We start from the raw sequence: 16,972 nt of genomic DNA, 5'->3' as shown, positions 1-16,972 counted from the left end.
ACACAGGAGGTAAGAGGCACACATGCCAGGGACCCACAGAGCTGCATTGTGGGTGGAGTATATGGAAAAGGCAGCTCCCAGGACCTCACTCCTCCAGAAGGCCAGATTCCTCAAGTACTCAGGCCAGTGATAGATGGTCCTGTTCTCCTGGAGCGCAGGGTTTACGCAAGATTAATAGGGAATACACACGCTGATAAATGATATTCATTTGCTTCAGGGGTTGGAGAGTATTTCAGCTACTGTCCCTTCTGCTGCTCCTTGCAGGCCAGCTACTAATCCAGCACAGCCCATGGGGATGCTTGGTCCCAGGCTCTACCAAGGCCCTGCTGTCTGCAGAGTATTGAGGGTGGGATGGTTGAGTTGCCCGGCAGCTGTTGGGCTGGCCTGACACCAGATGTCAAGGACAAGAGTAGACCTACCTGCCACCTCCTTGGACGATGACAGCCCTGCAGCAGCCTCCAGGTCGGTGGGCACGGGGCCGCCTCTCTCCAGGGCGCGCACCAGATCCCGCAGTCGCTCACACTCCTCCTGCAGCCGCGCCCGGTCCTCACTGAGCCGCTGCTTCGCCGTGCTGGTTGGGTTCATGCTCAGGTGCAGTACCTTGGTCCTGCTCCGGTCGTAGTCACCCTGCAGGACCACACAGCAGGTCAGCCCTGGGCTTCCATGACTAAGAGGTGTCAGCCTTGACGCTGAAGACCATGCCCAAGGAAGGATGGAGAAAACTTGGTGCCAGGAGTCATCCAGGATGACTCGGTCCTCCTCTCCCAGGTTGGGGCAGGGCCAGCACACCCTCTAAGCTTCTGTCCCTTCTCAACATGGCGCCAGGCTGCTAGACTTACAGGGAAGGAGTAGCATGTGAAAGCAAAGAACCACCCATTCCCAAAACCTCTGTAGGTACTCAATATACATGCATCCCTCAGGCTCCTGAACATCAAGAGTAAAGCAGATTATGATGAACACCTTTTGAAAGTGCTTCATTTTTAGATTCTAGCAACTCTGGACTCTGCTACCCTGAAATGCAGCCCTTGGCAGGCCTTTTACCAACCTGTCTGTCTCGAGGTCTTTACAAGGAACGCTGCAGATTTTTAAAAATCAACCTTACAGAAAAATTGTGGTGACAGTGCAGGGTTCTCACACTCCCACATCCAGTTCCTATTATTAGGGAACACCTTTTAGCAGGGCTTCAACCCATCCTCTCAGGCTAGTGAAAGGAAGCAGCACCTCAGTGTCCAACCCCAAGTCAGTGCCCTATGGGGATCTGCCAAGAAGCTATGAAATGGAGCAGCAGCTCCATACATAGGCAACACCAGCCTCAAGCATATGAACAAGCAGAGGAGTGAAGGGCTCCCCAGCTAGGCCAGTCCTGCAGGCTCAGGTGTGACTTGTGAGTCTAAAGGTAGAATCTACATCATCTATCAACTCAGCTCTGCTTCTACCTGAGGACTGGCATTGGTTTTAGAGCTCTATTTCCAGACCCAACCCAAGATATGGTGAAAATGCTGCCCAGGAAAAAATTACTTGCTCTCCCTGTACTGGGGCAGCATGAAGGGCAGAGGACAAAGTAGCCCTGTGAGAAAAACTGAGCTGAGGCTCAGCTGCAACAGAAATGTTTTAAACCACAGCTTCAGCCCATTTGGGGAGCTGCCTGCATCCACTGCCCCAGAATCTGCCCCAAAGTGCCCCCACGCTGCTCTAGGTTGGTGCGGTGCATGTGGGGTCTGAGCACCGTACACCAGGTTTCCCTTATGAGATGTGCCGAAATGGCCCACCCAGAAGCCTCCCTGGAAGCAAGGCCACAGGGAGAGAGACTGGTTCTTCCAGCCACCTCTTCCCCTAGGCAGAGTTCTGCTCAGCCAGTCCCTGCTCAGAGTCCAGGCTAGAATCACTCCCTGCCCCACCAGGGAGGGGGATGGCTGCTTTAAATCATTAAGTCAACCGTGTATCTATAAAGAAAGTAGTAGTAACTGATACAGTCCCTTGAGTAGGTTACAAAAGACACAGGATGATAATCCAAGCCTGAGGTCACCAAGAGGACCCTGGTTCCAACTAAGTAGATGGCAGGCTCTTGGGGTGGCCCCAGGCCACTGTCTCTGACATTCTCAAAGGTCAGAAGAGGCTCCCACGTGCTCCTAATGGTAACAGGACCACATTGGGGAACTTCATCTTCTCTTTGTCCTGTTTATGGCTGGGGTAAGAGGTAGATGCCTTCCCATGGATGGGCAGTCCAGGTGCTGCCTGCTGCTGTAGGGGTTGGGGGGATCACCAGGAATAAGGCTCAGAAAGCCCAGGTTTTGGGGCATGCCCTGTTCCAGCACTGACACTTGCCTACACTTGATCCCTAATATAAAAACCTTGTTTAGATGCAATACATTGCAAGGATCAGGGAACACTGGTTTGGGGCCCCAAACCTACGACAAGCAGGCTGGCTCAGTATCTCTGCAACCTCCCTTCCCCCAGGTCACTTGGAGACAAGCAGGCAAAGCCAGACTCCTGTTTTCTGGAGATGGCTAAAGATGGGCCAGCAATCCTTTGCTATAAGTAGATAGAGAGTAAATATTTAGACTTTGTAGACCACAGTCTCTGTAGCAATTAGTCATCTCTGCCATTGTGATGTGGGAACAGCCACAGATAGTACGTAAATGAGTGAGCATTTCTCTGTTCCAACAAAGCTTTATTCACTAGAATAAGCAGCAGGCTGGGTTTGGGCTGGTGGCCCTAGTTTGCTGACTTCTGATGAAAAGAATGAGCAGAAAATAACTGGAAGGAGAATCAAGGTCTCCCTGTTGGGATGGGCTGTGGGGGCAGAGCGGACACCCAGGCAGGCAGAGAGACCAGTTCCGGGGAACTCCAAGAGCCAGAGAAAAAGGAGAAATGGCCTGCATCCCATAGGCAGACAGCCATTCCCGGCCACAGCCTGAGAGTCAAACCAAAGCATACTTCAAAACAAAGGCAGCAAAACATCGCTGAAGAAAACCAAAGACCAAAATAATCAGTAAAACACCCAGCACTTGTGGATTGGAATCTGTATACTGTTACATCACTCCCAAACTCATCCTTGCATTCAATTCAAGCCCATCCAAATCCCAGAGACTTCCTTGTGGAAATGGACAAACTGCTTCTAAAATCTACAATTCACTTGTGGAAGCAGAAGGGGCTCTAAAGAGACAAAATGACTTTGGAAAGGAGAGCAAAGCAGGAGTTCACACCTCTAAACCCCAGAACTTGCTATGAAGCCATGTGGTCAAGGCTCTGTGGTGCTGGCCCAGGCACAGAGCCCCAGGGCACAGAGCCGAGCCCAGAGACCCATGTGTCTATGGTTTCCTTGGTCCAACAAGGGTGCTCAGGAAAACCTAGTCTTGTTTTAAACAAATGGTGCTGAGAGAACTAGACGTCCACAAACAAACGGAGGAAGCTGAATTATTCCCTCAGATCATATACAAACACGAACTCAAAATGGATCACAGGCCCTAAATGTAAAAGCTTTTCAAAACTACAAAACTCTTATGGAGGTATACCTCATGACACTGGATTTGGCCATGGAGTTGAGGATATGACATTAAAAGCTAGGAACAAAAGAAGAAAGAGACAAATTGAATTCTTCAAATGAAAAACCTTGTACTTCAAAGGATACCACTGAGAAAGAGGAAAGACACCCTCCAGAATGGGAGAAGGTGTTTGCACATCACATATCTGGCAAGGAACTTACAACCAGGATACATGATGAACTCTCACAACTCAATAATAAAAAGTAAATAACCTAATTAAACAAAGGAGAAAGGATCTGAGTTAGTATTTCTCTAAGGAAGACAACTATTTCTCCATGGTCAATAAGCTCATGAAAAGATGCTCAATGTCATCAGGGAAAAGGAAATCAAAATCACAGTGAGATAGCACTTTACTCCCACCAGGATGGCTGGAGTGAAAAAGTCAGACAATAACAAGTGCTGGCGAGGTCGAGCTCTGGAGGGGTGGGGGCACAGAGTCGGGTGGCCTCTGTGGATCACTGACTCATGGCTCCTCAGATGATTCAACTCCTATCTCCCGAGATGGCATTTGTCTGAGAGAAACCAAACATGTCCACACAGAAATCATACACAAGTGTCTGCCAATGGATGACTGGGAAACAGTCTTGAAAAGGGGGCTTCCCCTGGTGCCGCAGCGGTTGAGTGCTGGGTTTGCGAGGCTGCCTGCAGCCTCTGCAGTGCCAGTTCGATCTCCGGCCACCGGCGAGGGTCCCACAAAAAAAAAAAAAAAAAAACAACAACAACAAAAAAAATCTTGAAAAGGAACGAAACACCCAGAGGTGCTACAACATGATGAACCCTGAATCCAAGAAGCTCGTTGAAAGGAGTGTCACAGAGGACACTGCAATTCCCTTCACGCAGAACACCCACAACTGGTAGAGTTAGAGTGAGAGAGAAATTAGTTGCTGCTTATGGCCAGAGAGGTGGGGGGACAGCTAAAGGGGACAGGATTTCTTTGAGGTGATACAAACATTCTATTCTAAAACTGAGTATAGTGAGTATACACTAAAAACCACTGAATTAAATACTTCAAATGAGTGGGTTACATGACATGTGAATTACATCGCAATTAAGCTGTTTTTGAAAAAGGAGCAAGGAAAGGAACAAAGGGCAAAACAAATAAAAGGGTTTGTTTGCAGTGTGTGGAGTTGCTCCGAGGCTGGTGCCAGGTGAGCTAAGACCACCCCCTTCTTAATGCACACCATGGCAACTGCCGGTGGACTTTGAAGAATGAGGGGGCTGAGGGAGGTGGGACCTGGAGGAAGCTCTGGATAAAAGCAAAGTGCTGGGGTGAGGGGGCTAGTCTGGAGGAGAGTGCAGAGAGGGAATCACAGGCCTCCAGGATGTGCCAGCTCCCTCCTGTCCTGCCACTGGGATGCTGCTTCCTGACCCCTGTCTAGAACTCCACCTAGGCCTGTCAGTCATCCTACAGTTTCTGCTGCCCAGGACTCACAGTTAAGTCTGGACCCTGGTGGTAATAAGCAGCAGAAGGCTGGCACAGTCTCTATACTCAGGAGTGTGCCCACCTAGCCTGGACAGGCTAAGTTCACTTGAGTCTGAGGTCACCCTTGACCTTATGCACTGCTACCCTTCCCCCTGTGACACTCCCTAAAATTGCCCACCACAGTTTACCCCACTCAGGTTTATTTCACACTGAGCTTTCAAACCAGACCTGAGACTGCAGGGTATAGGCACAGTCCCGTCCAGTGGCCAGCCACACCAGTTCCTCTGGGCAGTGCCTCTGGATGCCTGCCTGGGCAGGCCCTGGAGGGGTCAGAGCAAGGCCCCTCTGCAGGACATACATGGGCAGAAGTGCCTGGGATTATGTTATAGCTATTGAGGCCCCTGTGGGCCTGGGTTTGCCATAGGTGCCTGTCACAAGAACCTTCCGCCCTGTGCTCAGCAAGCCCACTGAAATATCATTTTGGTGAGGCAAGAACTCCCAACAGGAGGAATTAAGGGGAAAATAGGCCAGAAGAGGTAACTCCCAGGACCAGGAATCTGACCTGGCCCAGCAGTAAGCGCAGAGCACACAGCCAGATGCTGCCTTGCCCGGTGCAGGAGGAGACTGGCCCCACGTTCGGCCTCCTTGGGCCCACCTGGACATGGGAAGCAAGGGAGCTCTGCCTTCCACTCTCACACATGCCCAGTGAAGCTGTCACAGGTCAGCAGTGGTTGACGCATGTGCCAGGGCTATGGAGCTAGGCGGTGCGAGGGTCTTGCTTGGGGTTCACAATTCTCTGGGGCCCTGCGATTCTCTTCCCCAACCCCTGTCCACTCCTCAGCAAAGAGGCTGGTCCTTCTCTGTGTGAGCAGCAGGTGACACCAAAGGAGGCAAAGAGAGGAAGGACACACAAAGGTCCATAGTCAGCTTGCTGGGGTGTCTGACTTCCTGGAGTGGGGGTTCCGCAGATGCTTTCAGAAGGGTGAAAGCATCGCCCCATCATGCCAGTCTCGTGAAGGGACACAGCAGCCTGGTGCCGAGCCACAGGTGGGTGCTCCACGAGGACGTTCCGAGGAGCTAGGGAGGATGCAGCAGCAGCAGCAGCAGACCACTGTGTCTCCCTCTCCCCAAACCATTTACCTTTATCTTTAGTCCTCATCATTTTGTAACATCATGTCACCAGCTTCCTCCCCCCACCCAATGGCACAGGACTGCTGTCCATCAGGTTCCCTGTGGCACTGCCAGGATTGTGCCTGGCTCAAAGTACAAGTTGAATAAGCATTTCTTGGATGAATGGATAATAATTACTAATGTTGACTAATCCAGGATTTGTCCGATGGCTTAGAAATCAGAGCACCCAAATGGCTAAGAGAATGTGAGATCTCAGAGCCCGAGGTCCTGAGGCAGGGACCTCCCAAGACCTGAAGAGGCCCAGCTACCACACAGCCTCCCTGCCCCAAAGCATACGCACAAGGACTCCTGCCGGCCGGCAGCATGGGCATAGGGTATGTTCATGCCACTGTGAAGGAGCCCCGTCCAGGGGACTGGCGCCACTGAAGATGAGCAGATGGGAGAGATGGAACAACTTTGCTGAAATCTGCTGCTAGATGACAGCTTTGAGGAAAAAAGGGGAAAAATGGCTATAATCTTCTGCTAAAATTTTGTTGCCTTGTTTGATTCACAGCTGAGAAAACTGTTGAGACACTGACAAGAATCTCAAAAGGAAAAGTTCTGAACCTTCCTCTGATGTGCCGGCGCAATCATGGACCAAACAAACATTTCACTTGCTGAGGGAGGGGGCCAGCTGACGTCTGCTAAGGACCACAGTTGGGCGGGGGTGCTGGCTGCACAGAAACAGGATCAAGCAGGGGCTCCTGGCTGTCCAGAGTGCCCCCAGCCTGTCCTGACCGGGGCTCCGGCAGGGGAGTCACTGAGTACACATGGTCACCACGTGTTCTGCCAGAGCGAGAGGGCTGAGCTCAGGAAGCATCATCCACGTGTTCCTGAGAGGTGGGTGGGGTCTGAAGTCCAGAGACCGTGAGGGGCTCCTTGGGACCACCAGCAAACCCAGGCAGGGCGGAGTCTGTATGCCTGTCTCAGGCTCCCCTAAGCTCCTCTCTGAAGCCTGGAGCTCTTTCTCTTGCCAGGTTCTGTGCACACTCGAGGAATGGCTATGTCCCTCCCCGTCCGGGATGACAATGTTGCCTCCTGAATCTTTCGGGAAGTGCACGGCGGTAAGCAGCATCTCCCTCTCTTCTGTTTGCATTGGAGGGCCTGCCCGAATCTGCTGCTGGCCCTGAGCGGGAGTCTTGTCCTCCTGGGACTTGGTTTCCCATCTGTGGAAGAGTGAGGCTGCTGGACTTGATCTTAAAGGACCTTCTGGGTCTAATGCTCAAAAGATCTGGACAGGGGATGAAACCCCACGACCCCCTGCCTGATCTGTGGATGGGCCCACTGCCCCCAGGGAGGGAGGGCACCTGCTACCCTGGGCCTGATATGCATACTAAGAGACCCTGCTGGAAGAGGCAGCGACGCGAGGAGAATTAAAAAGCACAGTTAAATAACCGCCGATCCTCATGCATATTTATAAATCACCCGGCCTCAAAACTAAATCAATATCTCTCTGGCTGAAGGAAGCACAGCTCAGGGTGGAAAAGCAGGGAGCTCTGAGTATGTCCGCTGGATGTGAAGGGCAGGCTGGATAGCACCGCACTACTAAATGTGGGAGCCCAGTCCTTCCGGGCCCCACTGTGATGACAATGGTTCCACCACACACCCCAACCTGCAAAGCCATCTCAGGACTGTGTGACCTTGGGCCATGTCCCTTGGGGGCCACACTACACTTGTTCCCTGGCTGGGGTGAGCTTGCTGGTTCATTGGGCACTTGGTGGGCATCATGAGATAGGCACTGCCTCCAGCATCCAGATCTCCAATAGCAGTTGGCCACCTCCTTATTCTCCCAGACCAAGAGCCTGCGGCTCAGAGGGGACAAGAGGACCATGAAGTACGCATGACCAGCCACTGGGAGAGATTAGGAAAGGTCCAGGGCTTGAGGCAGGAGTGCAGGGCCCCCTAAAAAGGAGGGAGAACAAGGTTGCTGGGGACAGTCCTTTCACCAGACATTTGAGGCAGGTCCCTTGGGGGCCACATCAGCACATGTGGGAAGAGAGCTTCTCATGCCCCCCCCCCACCTCCTCCCTCAGATGACCATCTTTGCTGACTTCCTGGGTGCCAGAGGAAGTGGCAGGGTCCATTTACCCACCACCAGTCACAAGTCTAAGCACTGTGTGGGCCCAAGCACAATGGTGAGCAAGGCAGGTTTTGTCCTTGGCTGGCGCCAGCCATTCCAGAAAAAGACCACAGTATGTGCGTGGGGGTGTCTAAAGGGAAGTTGGGGGAAGGGGCTCACTCAGGCAGGCCTACTGTTGGTGCTTCCCTTGCCAGCAGACTCTTCAGACAGAATAATTCTGAGGCAGGCCATCCCAGTGTGAATCTCAGTCTGTCCCAGCTGATGCCATTGTGAGGCCCTGACTTGGCTGCTCTGTCAGGTGTGGCATACTAAAGAGGGAGGGCAGAGACAGCAAGGAAGGAAAGGGCTGGTGGCCCTGAGTAGCTGGAGGAGCCTGCCTTCACAGCCCCAAGTAAACTGGGAGGGACAGGGCCAGTCTAGCACACACCAAGACTGGAACAGCTTTAGGCTAACCTCAGAGCCCTAGGTGGTCACTGGAGACAGGAGACAGTTGGCAGCACCCCCAGCTAACCCTCCCCACCTCCATGGCCACAGCAGAGCCCAGTGAGAGTGGGCATCCCTTTACTGCTCCCTACCTCCCTTAGGGTCTGGACAAAGCAAAGAGCTATCATCCCAACATGGTAGGTGGGGCCACTGAGGGCCAGGGCTCAGAAGCCAAAAGAACATCAGAACTGGCAAAGCTTATGGGGTCCTTTCAGAGGCAACATCCTTGACTCTTGCATGGCACTGCATAAGGGCTAAGAACTGGGCTGGGACAGCATTACCTGTCCTGGGGGGCCTAGGTCTGTAGGAGGCTGCCTACCGTGTCAATGTTGGTCAGTAGGGGCAGAACCAGGGGCCCCATCAGACAATTCTGCTTCTTCTCTGGTGCCCTTTCTTCTCTGCCACCATTGTTCACGTGGAAGCAAACTCCAAGAAAACCAAAGTGCCTTCTGGCATCTCCTGCCCAAGTCACCCACGGGCTCAGACAGTCCCCAAGGTGGCAGAGGGACAGCTTGACAGAAGATAGAGTTCTCTGGTAGCTGGTTATCCGATGCCTCTCTATTTGGGGAGGGGCCAGCACAGACTGTTGGGTGAGTTCTACAAGGACATAACAAAGTCCTCACCAGGTAGACATGTACCCTGGAGCTGGACACTGGGCAATACCAGGCCATTGGGCAGGTCAACTCCAGGGCCACCAGCTTGAGTTGGATTTGGCTCTGCCTGCCACAGCTGGGAGATCCTGAGTGGCTCCTCAGACACTGCCCCCGGCAGGCGGGAGACGGGGCGGCGGAGCACAAAGCAGAGCCCTGAGACGGTTCCTGTCTGTCTCCACTCCAGACGAGGTGAAGCTGGAAACCTCATCGCCTCAATTTCTACGCTGCCTCACTGGCCTGTGTGTTCTCATTAACGCTCCCCTGACCTCAGCTCTAATCAGCACTGTGCTTCACACAGCCCAGGAGAGGGCATACCACTGACTTCCACCCAGATTCCCTCAGAGTTGCTGAGAGAGGTGGTAAACAGTGTGATGGGAGGAAAGACAATTCTAGCAGTTAGGAAGGGTAGGATGGTGGTCATTCAGGCAGATGACAGTGGTGGTCTTGGTCCAGGCCCCTACCAGTGCCACTGGTCATTGTCTTCGCTGAGACTGTGACCTATGAAGCCTACCAGCTATCTCCATTGGGCTGCCCACCAGAGCCCTGGTGGTACCTTCAGCAAAACTCCAGACTGGGGATGGCAGATGTAGGTGAGAGGGACAGGTGACCATGGACAACTGGAGACAAACCCTGGCACAGCTGCCCACACTCCTCACCGGCTGACAAGCACAACTACTGCTCTCTCCATAGGCTGGGCCTCTCATGAGGCCCCCATTGCCTCAGGGCAATGTGTGGTGAGAGCCCACGAGGCACCAGCTGCTCATTTGGGCACTGAAAGCCACTTTTATGACTAAAAGTCATGAAAGAGGGGACCTGCTTGCCTGGCCACAGTCTGAAGGGTGTTATTTCTGGAACCTTCCCCTATCCCCATGGCCATTCCACAACAGTCACGGGACTGCTAACTGAGTGAACCCTATCACTGCTTGGCCGGGCGGATGAGCAGAAGCTCTTGAAATTAGGTGGCCTCGGCTGTCATGATCTCCCTATTATAGAGAGCAAACATTCCCCTGAAGCCTAAATCCATCTTTGCTAAGCCGGTATGAGTTGGCACAAAGCCTGAGGTGAAGGATCAGCAGGCAGAAAACAGGTCTGAGCAGTGGCCACCCTGCCACTCACCATAGGCAGAGGGACCATGCTTCTCTTCTCAGGCCAGTCTCACCAGAAGCTGCTCAACACAGTTGCTTAAAAAATTCTTTCATGGAATTGTGGTAAAATATATAACACTTTACATTTACCATTTTAACAAAGGTTAAATGTCCGGTTCAGTGACATGAAGCACCTTCCCACTGTTGTGCGACCATCACCACCCTCCATCCACTGAACTCTCCAATCTTCCCAACATGAAAATAACTCTATCCCCAGTAAATATTAACTCCCCAACCCCCAAAACCCAGCCCCTGGGCCCCACCATCTATTCCCTGTCTCTAAGAGTCTGACTCCTCCAGGGATCTCATGTAAGTGGAATCCACAGTGTTTGTCCTTCTGTGTCTGGCTTATTTCATTCAGCATTAAGTCCTCTGGGCTCACCCACACATCAAAACTCCATTCTTTTTTAAGGCTGAATAACATTCCACTGTCTGGATGGAATACATGTTGTTTATCAGTTCATCTGTGGATGACACTCGGGCTGTTTCCACCTCTTGGCTGCTGTGGATAATGCTGCTGTAAACATGGTGCACAAGTATCTCTTTCAGACCCCGCTTACAGTTCCTTTGGGTGTAGATATAGGGCAGATTAGCAGAGTCGTGTAGCTGAACAAAGGTGCCCTTAACAGCAGTGACGGAACCCGTGGTGGAGCATCAGAGAGCCCCATGAGATGGTTCTTTTAGAATTTAGTGTCTTGTCCATGAAACCTCCTTTCTGTAAGAGGAACTGCGTAATTGATGAGAATTTCCTTTCTTGCTGGGAAACTTCCTTCTGCCAGGAAGCTCAAATTAAAACAGGAGCTCATTTTCACCAAGGTATTGGTCCTCACAGGTAGAACATCTAGGATTTGTTTCTCGTGAACATCATGGCAGTAGTGGCTGGTACTTTTTTGTGGAACAGTGGTTCTTGTCTCAAAGAAGACGATACGATCATGGGAAACAGTCAAATGATACATTCCCTGGGCAGCCTGGGAACACACTCAAGCCCTCTGGGTAACTTCTGCCTACCCTTCCTCAGCCATGGAGGAGACCAAGCATGTCTCCTCATGAGGCTGCTCCCATGGGGCTGCTTCCTGTGGACCCTGACAACTCTTACCACCTCCTTTTCTCTGTCTCTGTCTCTCAGGATAAGACCAAACTCCACAGCAAGGCAGAAGTGCCATGGATAACTATACTCAGCTGAGCCTGTGTTTGCCTCCATGGTCTCAAGGCTGGAGCAGAAGAAACCCCAGAACAGGAGGGCGATGGCCCACCAGCCAGGCTGACACCCAGTGTGTCTGCACAAAGGACTATGAGTGACAACTTTCAGAAGAAATCAGGCAAAGCTAGCAGGAACAGGAGAGTGGCCATTCTCCCACAACAGAGGGGAGCCATGGCAGTCCTCAGATGCCCCATCCAGCGGGCTAAGGCAATACCCTGGCCAGGTCTCAGGAAACAGAAGCAGGCTGATCCACACAAAGGGAGGCTGGAGAGAGAGGAGAGCTGTGCAAGGGCAGATCCAGGGTGCTGGCTTCATGGGAAGGGGAGCCGCCACCCCCCCCCCCCATGGACTGAATTCTAGGCATGAGGTTAGTTAAGTACTAAGATCATCTCTGAGGAATAAGAATCCCAGGGCTCCCTCAGCTGGTTTTATTTCTGCCAATCTCAAGTTTTCTGGTCTTGGAAATTCAATGGTTTGAACAGAAGATGTAGAATAGCTGGGTACAGCAGAAGATCCTGGACCCCAGGATGGGAACAGGTATGTTCCCAGAGGCTTAGGGCATCTGTTCCCAGCGTGAACACAAGCGCTCTGCCAAGGGGTGCCCTGCTGGACTGACTGGACTGTTCTGCTGGACACCTTAGCTTGCACCTGACTGGGGGTTCCCAGTGTGCTGTGCTGTTTCTGAGGATGGACTCTGTGCACTGGACCCACCTCTGCCCTCCCTGCTTCTGTGCTGACTGGCTCAGTGGCTAAGGCATGAGTCTAAGACACATGTTAGTGAGGGCATGTAGCACCCCATGCCTCCTCTCTCCGTGGCTGTAACATTCCATGATCTGCCATAAGAAAAAAAACAAGTTGCTTAAAAGTGACAATTAGATATTACTTTTTAACCATGCTTATTTTCTAGGTTTGTAGAGTGCTGGGTCTCCTACTTTTCCATTTAAAAACCACAAGGACCACATGGAGAGAAAGAAATCACAGTACACAGTTCCAGAAGGTCAAGGTGGAAGCCACTCAGCACTGAGTGCCAGTGTGGACACTGACACCAAGATGCACAGACACCTGTGGCTAGCGATGGCACTGCTTACTGTGTTGGGGACCTTGTGGGTCCAGTGTGTGGCCAGTGGCAGAGAAAGGTCGGACCAGTTTTAAGGATCACAAGGTGAAAAGAGCCTCAGCCAGTCACTCAATAGGATCCTGGGGGGCGTCCTGCAGTCTCATCCCTCATGATGAGGGGTCTGATAATATGCCCACTGGCACCAGCTCCCAGCAAGAAGGTGGGAAGCTGGGGCCCCTGAGGGCTGGCAGACCCAAAGGCCCATGGGGAGATAAGGGCCTTAATATTCAGGATGTGTCATCCTTATCAGAAAAAAAATGAAAAGAAATCAGCGCCTGTGGAAATTTCTCCACACAAATGCACATCAGCGAGCTGGCTTTTTTTAGTCCTGTGTTAATAAACATGAGCAGCCTGCGTGCCACCTAAGTGGGGGTTGGAGCTTTCCCCCCCTTCATTTTGTATTTTGTTTTACATAGAACATTCAAGAAGGCGTGCCTGAGGTAGGAAGGACTGGGGACCAGATGATGAGCCCCAGGCCAGGGAAGCCCGCACAATGCTTACTTCCTCCAAGTATGAAAAAGCAGATAGCCACCAGAAACTAGGTGACAGACCCCACAGGGGGAACCGAGAGTCTGTATCTATGAACGGCAGCAGTGAAGGCAAGGAAAGGAAGGCTCAGTGACAATAAGACAAACACACAATGCAGAGAAGTGAATCCAGTAAGAATTGTATGAGATAAACACATAGTTCCAACATGTTCCAATGGGCTATGGGAGAGGACCCCAGCTAACAAAGACACAAGCAACAAGCTTGTGATCTGTTTCTAGAAGTTCATTTTCATGTTTTACAAAATCCAGTAAAATTCTAAACTGATTAGTAGAGAAGGAGTAAACATACTTATTCTAAAGTCCCAAACAAGAGTCGCTGAGAAGATCCTGATGAAGAAGAGTCACAGAGGGAGCACAAGAAACATCAGATACTGAAATGCTGAACAATAATTAGAACAACCCAGAATTGGCTCTTGATCTCAGTCAAGGACTTAGAAAAACAGACAGACAAGAACAGACTTAAAGACATATGGGAACACAACACACAGGGAGGTGGCATCACAAACCAGAAAGGAAAAGACAGACTTTACAAGGAGTGATTTTGGGGCTACTAGAAACGTTTTTTTTTTTTTAAAGGTTGACATTAGGGCCTCCCTGATGGCACAGCGGGTTGAGGGCAGTGCTATGAAGCTATCTGCAGCCTCTGCAGTGCAGGCTCGATTATCGGCTGGCCAGGGAGACACCCACATGGCCCAGCAGACCTCACCTGTCTCGCCCACTGCTACCCTCAGCAGTGTCTTCGGTCCGTCTGCCTGGTCTACTCCCCACTCTGTCTCTGGTGAATCCTCTCACACTCCCTTGCCTCTGGCCTGTACCCCAGTTCTTGTATAAATAAAAATAAATCTTTAAAATAAAAAGGTTGACATTAAACTCAGATCTTATAAAAAACCAAATGCAAATTCTAAATTTATCAGTTTTAAATATAAAAATTAAGCTATCAGAATTATCAAAAGAAACCATAGAGAATTCTTTTCTAACCTTCACATGAGAAAGGAAATAAAATAAACCAAAACCCAGAGACTAAAAACCAAAAAGGCAGATATATACCTTATATACACAAAAACTGAAATATTAAAAATTCTGCCTGGTTTTGGGAAAAAAAAAAAAAAAAAAAAAAAAAACCTCAAGGGCCTCCCCAGTGGCGTAGTGGGTTGAGCGCAGCGCTGTGAAGCTGTGGACAGCCTTGCAGCCCAGGTTCGATTCCTGGCCGGCCAGGGAGATTCCCACATGGCATGGCAGACCTCTCCTGTCGTGCCTGCTTCTTTTTTTTTTTTTTTTAATTTTTTTTTTTTTAATAGAGGCATGTTTTTATTTGTTTGTTTGTTTGTTTGCTTTGTTTATACATACACTGGGTACAGTCAGAAGCACGGGAGGGTGAGAGAATTCACCAGAGCCACAGCGGGGAACAGAGCAGGCAGAGGGACCGAAGTACACTGCTGAGGGGAGCAGCGGGCAGCAGGAGAGGTCTGCACGCCATGTGGGACCCTCCTCAGGTGGCCGGGGAGCAGCCGGGGATCGAACCTGCGCCGCGGAGGCTGCAGACAGCTTCGCAACCCAGCGCTCAACCTCTGCGCCACCGGGGAGGCCCTGTGCCTGCTTCTTCCCTCAGCAGTGTATTTCGGTTGTCTGCCTGTTCAGCTCCCCACTCTGTCTCTGGTGAATCCCCTCACCCTCCTGCGTCTCTGGCCTGTACCCCAGCTCTTCTTTGAAAATAAATAAATCTTAAAAAACAAAAAACAAAAAACCTCAAGCAAACTCCTTAATACACAAAGAGCTCCAAGAAATAAATAAGAAAATGATCAACATTTCATTAGGAAAATGAACCAAAGATATTAATACTAAAAACATCTTAAAAAATCCTCACTCTCGGGCCTCCCCGGTGGTGCAGCGGTTGAGCGCTGGGTTGAGAAGCTGCCCACAGCCTCTGTAGCACCAGTTCAATCCCCAGCCACCGGGCGAGGGTCCCACATGGCGCGCAGACCTCTCCTGCCGCCCGCTGCTCCCCTCAGCAGTGTATTTCCTCGGTCTGCCTGTTCTGTTCCCCACTCTGTCTCTGGTGAATCCTCTCACACCTCAAACCTTTGGCGAGTACCCCAGCTCTTGTATACATAAATAAATAAATCTTTAAAAAAAAAAAAAAGACAACAAACTATTCCTTCTCACTTTTCACACCAGAAAAATCTAAAAGCCTGATGGGACATTGTTGATGAAGCTATGCAGAAACCAGCACTCTCACAGGATGCTGATATAACACTGTCCTACACCATTACAGTGTATGTTAACAAAACCCAGTGAAGAACTATGTGGTGGCATCTGTCAAAAATATATGCAGGTACCCCTTAATCCATCCTCTCTCTTCTGAAAATTTATTCTACATAGTGACTTAGACACACTGGAAATCCCATATACAGGACACCCTCCACAGCCCTGTTCATGGTGATAGAAAAGGGAAGACTAGTTACATTTCCAGTACTAGCCGAGAGGTTATAAATTACGGCACATATGTGAAATAGCATTGGTTGTGTAAAAATAAACAAGACACCACATACTAAAGGGAGAGATCTCCCAAATGCATTAAGTAGAAAAACCAAGGTGCAGAATAGTTTGCACTTTGAGTGAAAAATGAAAGACAGGAAGAAAAGAATAACTAGCAGTTCAAAGAAGTTTCTCTGAGAGGAGCTACACGAATGCTTTATATGCACAATTTGCTTAATCCTCACAGTTACCCAAGGAAGCAGGCCCTTCATCCTCACTTTTCAAATGAACGGTGGAACTAGGAGGTCAAGTGGCTCACTTGGGATCAAGCTTCCATGCAGTGCCAGACAGAGTGCATACCTAGACCTGCTGCCCCAGAGCCCCCCAGAGCAGTCTATTCTGTTGCCTGCACTGCCCCATGGTGACCTCACAGGTTCATAGCCAGTGAACACTGACTGGTGCTGTCCAGGTGATCCAGGCAAGGTCTCTGCCCTCAGAGCTTATATCCAGTGTAAAGGGCTGACCCACAAGTAGATCCCAGGGTGTGGGCACCACACAGGTCAGCCAAGGCTCAGAGGAAGGGATGGGAGCCCAGAGGGTGCTAGGTGAGATGTGGGAGGGGCAGGGAAGGAAAGGCTGGACTAAAGGTAGCATGCGTTGGCTGTCCTGAAAACTCAACCTGAGCTCCTGTAGCTCTTCCTGCTCCCACAGTGGTGGGTGGAGTGAGGGAAGCAGTGGACTGGGTCTTCTCACAGACATTCCAGGCTTTCAGGGCAAAAATGGAAGCTGAGCAGGGCAGGGATGGGCCTTTACCTCTATCAGGAATGTTGGAGGGGTGGTTGTCACCCTGTTCCCCATACGGCAGCGCATCCTACAGCTTCATTGCACCACTTCCTCAGTGCCTTAAGAGTCAACGAAAACTCCCGGCAGGGTAATTCCTGGATGGTACTTCCACTGGTCTTCCAGTGAGGGGTCGGTATGTGTGTAGTAGAGGTGGGTGCCCCCAGCCAGCGCCATCCTACAGTGCAGCAATGGCCAATGCTACCTTCACCCAGCACCCTGCACTTTGGTAGGTATGCTGACACTGAGCATGCGACCTTCAGAGTGACATCAGGCCTTGAGGGTACCAGAC

At 50.9% G+C, this 16,972-nt stretch overlaps 1 protein-coding gene across 1 annotated transcript in view; it reads right to left on the bottom strand.

Moving 5' to 3' along the window:
* Nucleotides 1–16,972, bottom strand: part of MAD1L1 (mitotic arrest deficient 1 like 1) — a gene marked incomplete at both ends in the record, with an annotated part of 349,706 nt that overhangs the window by 86,555 nt on the left and 246,179 nt on the right. The window contains one exon of the mRNA XM_084250129.1: nt 420–627. Within this exon, the coding sequence (XP_084106255.1) occupies nt 420–627 (208 nt within the window). The remainder of the gene's footprint in view (nt 1–419; nt 628–16,972) is intronic.

Source organism: Talpa europaea (assembly GCF_964194135.1).
Source record: "Talpa europaea genome assembly, chromosome: 12".
In the NCBI taxonomy this organism is placed as follows: Eukaryota; Metazoa; Chordata; class Mammalia; order Eulipotyphla; family Talpidae; genus Talpa; species Talpa europaea.
Note: the sequence above shows the minus strand (reverse complement) of the source record. Positions and strands in the feature narration are given on the sequence as shown.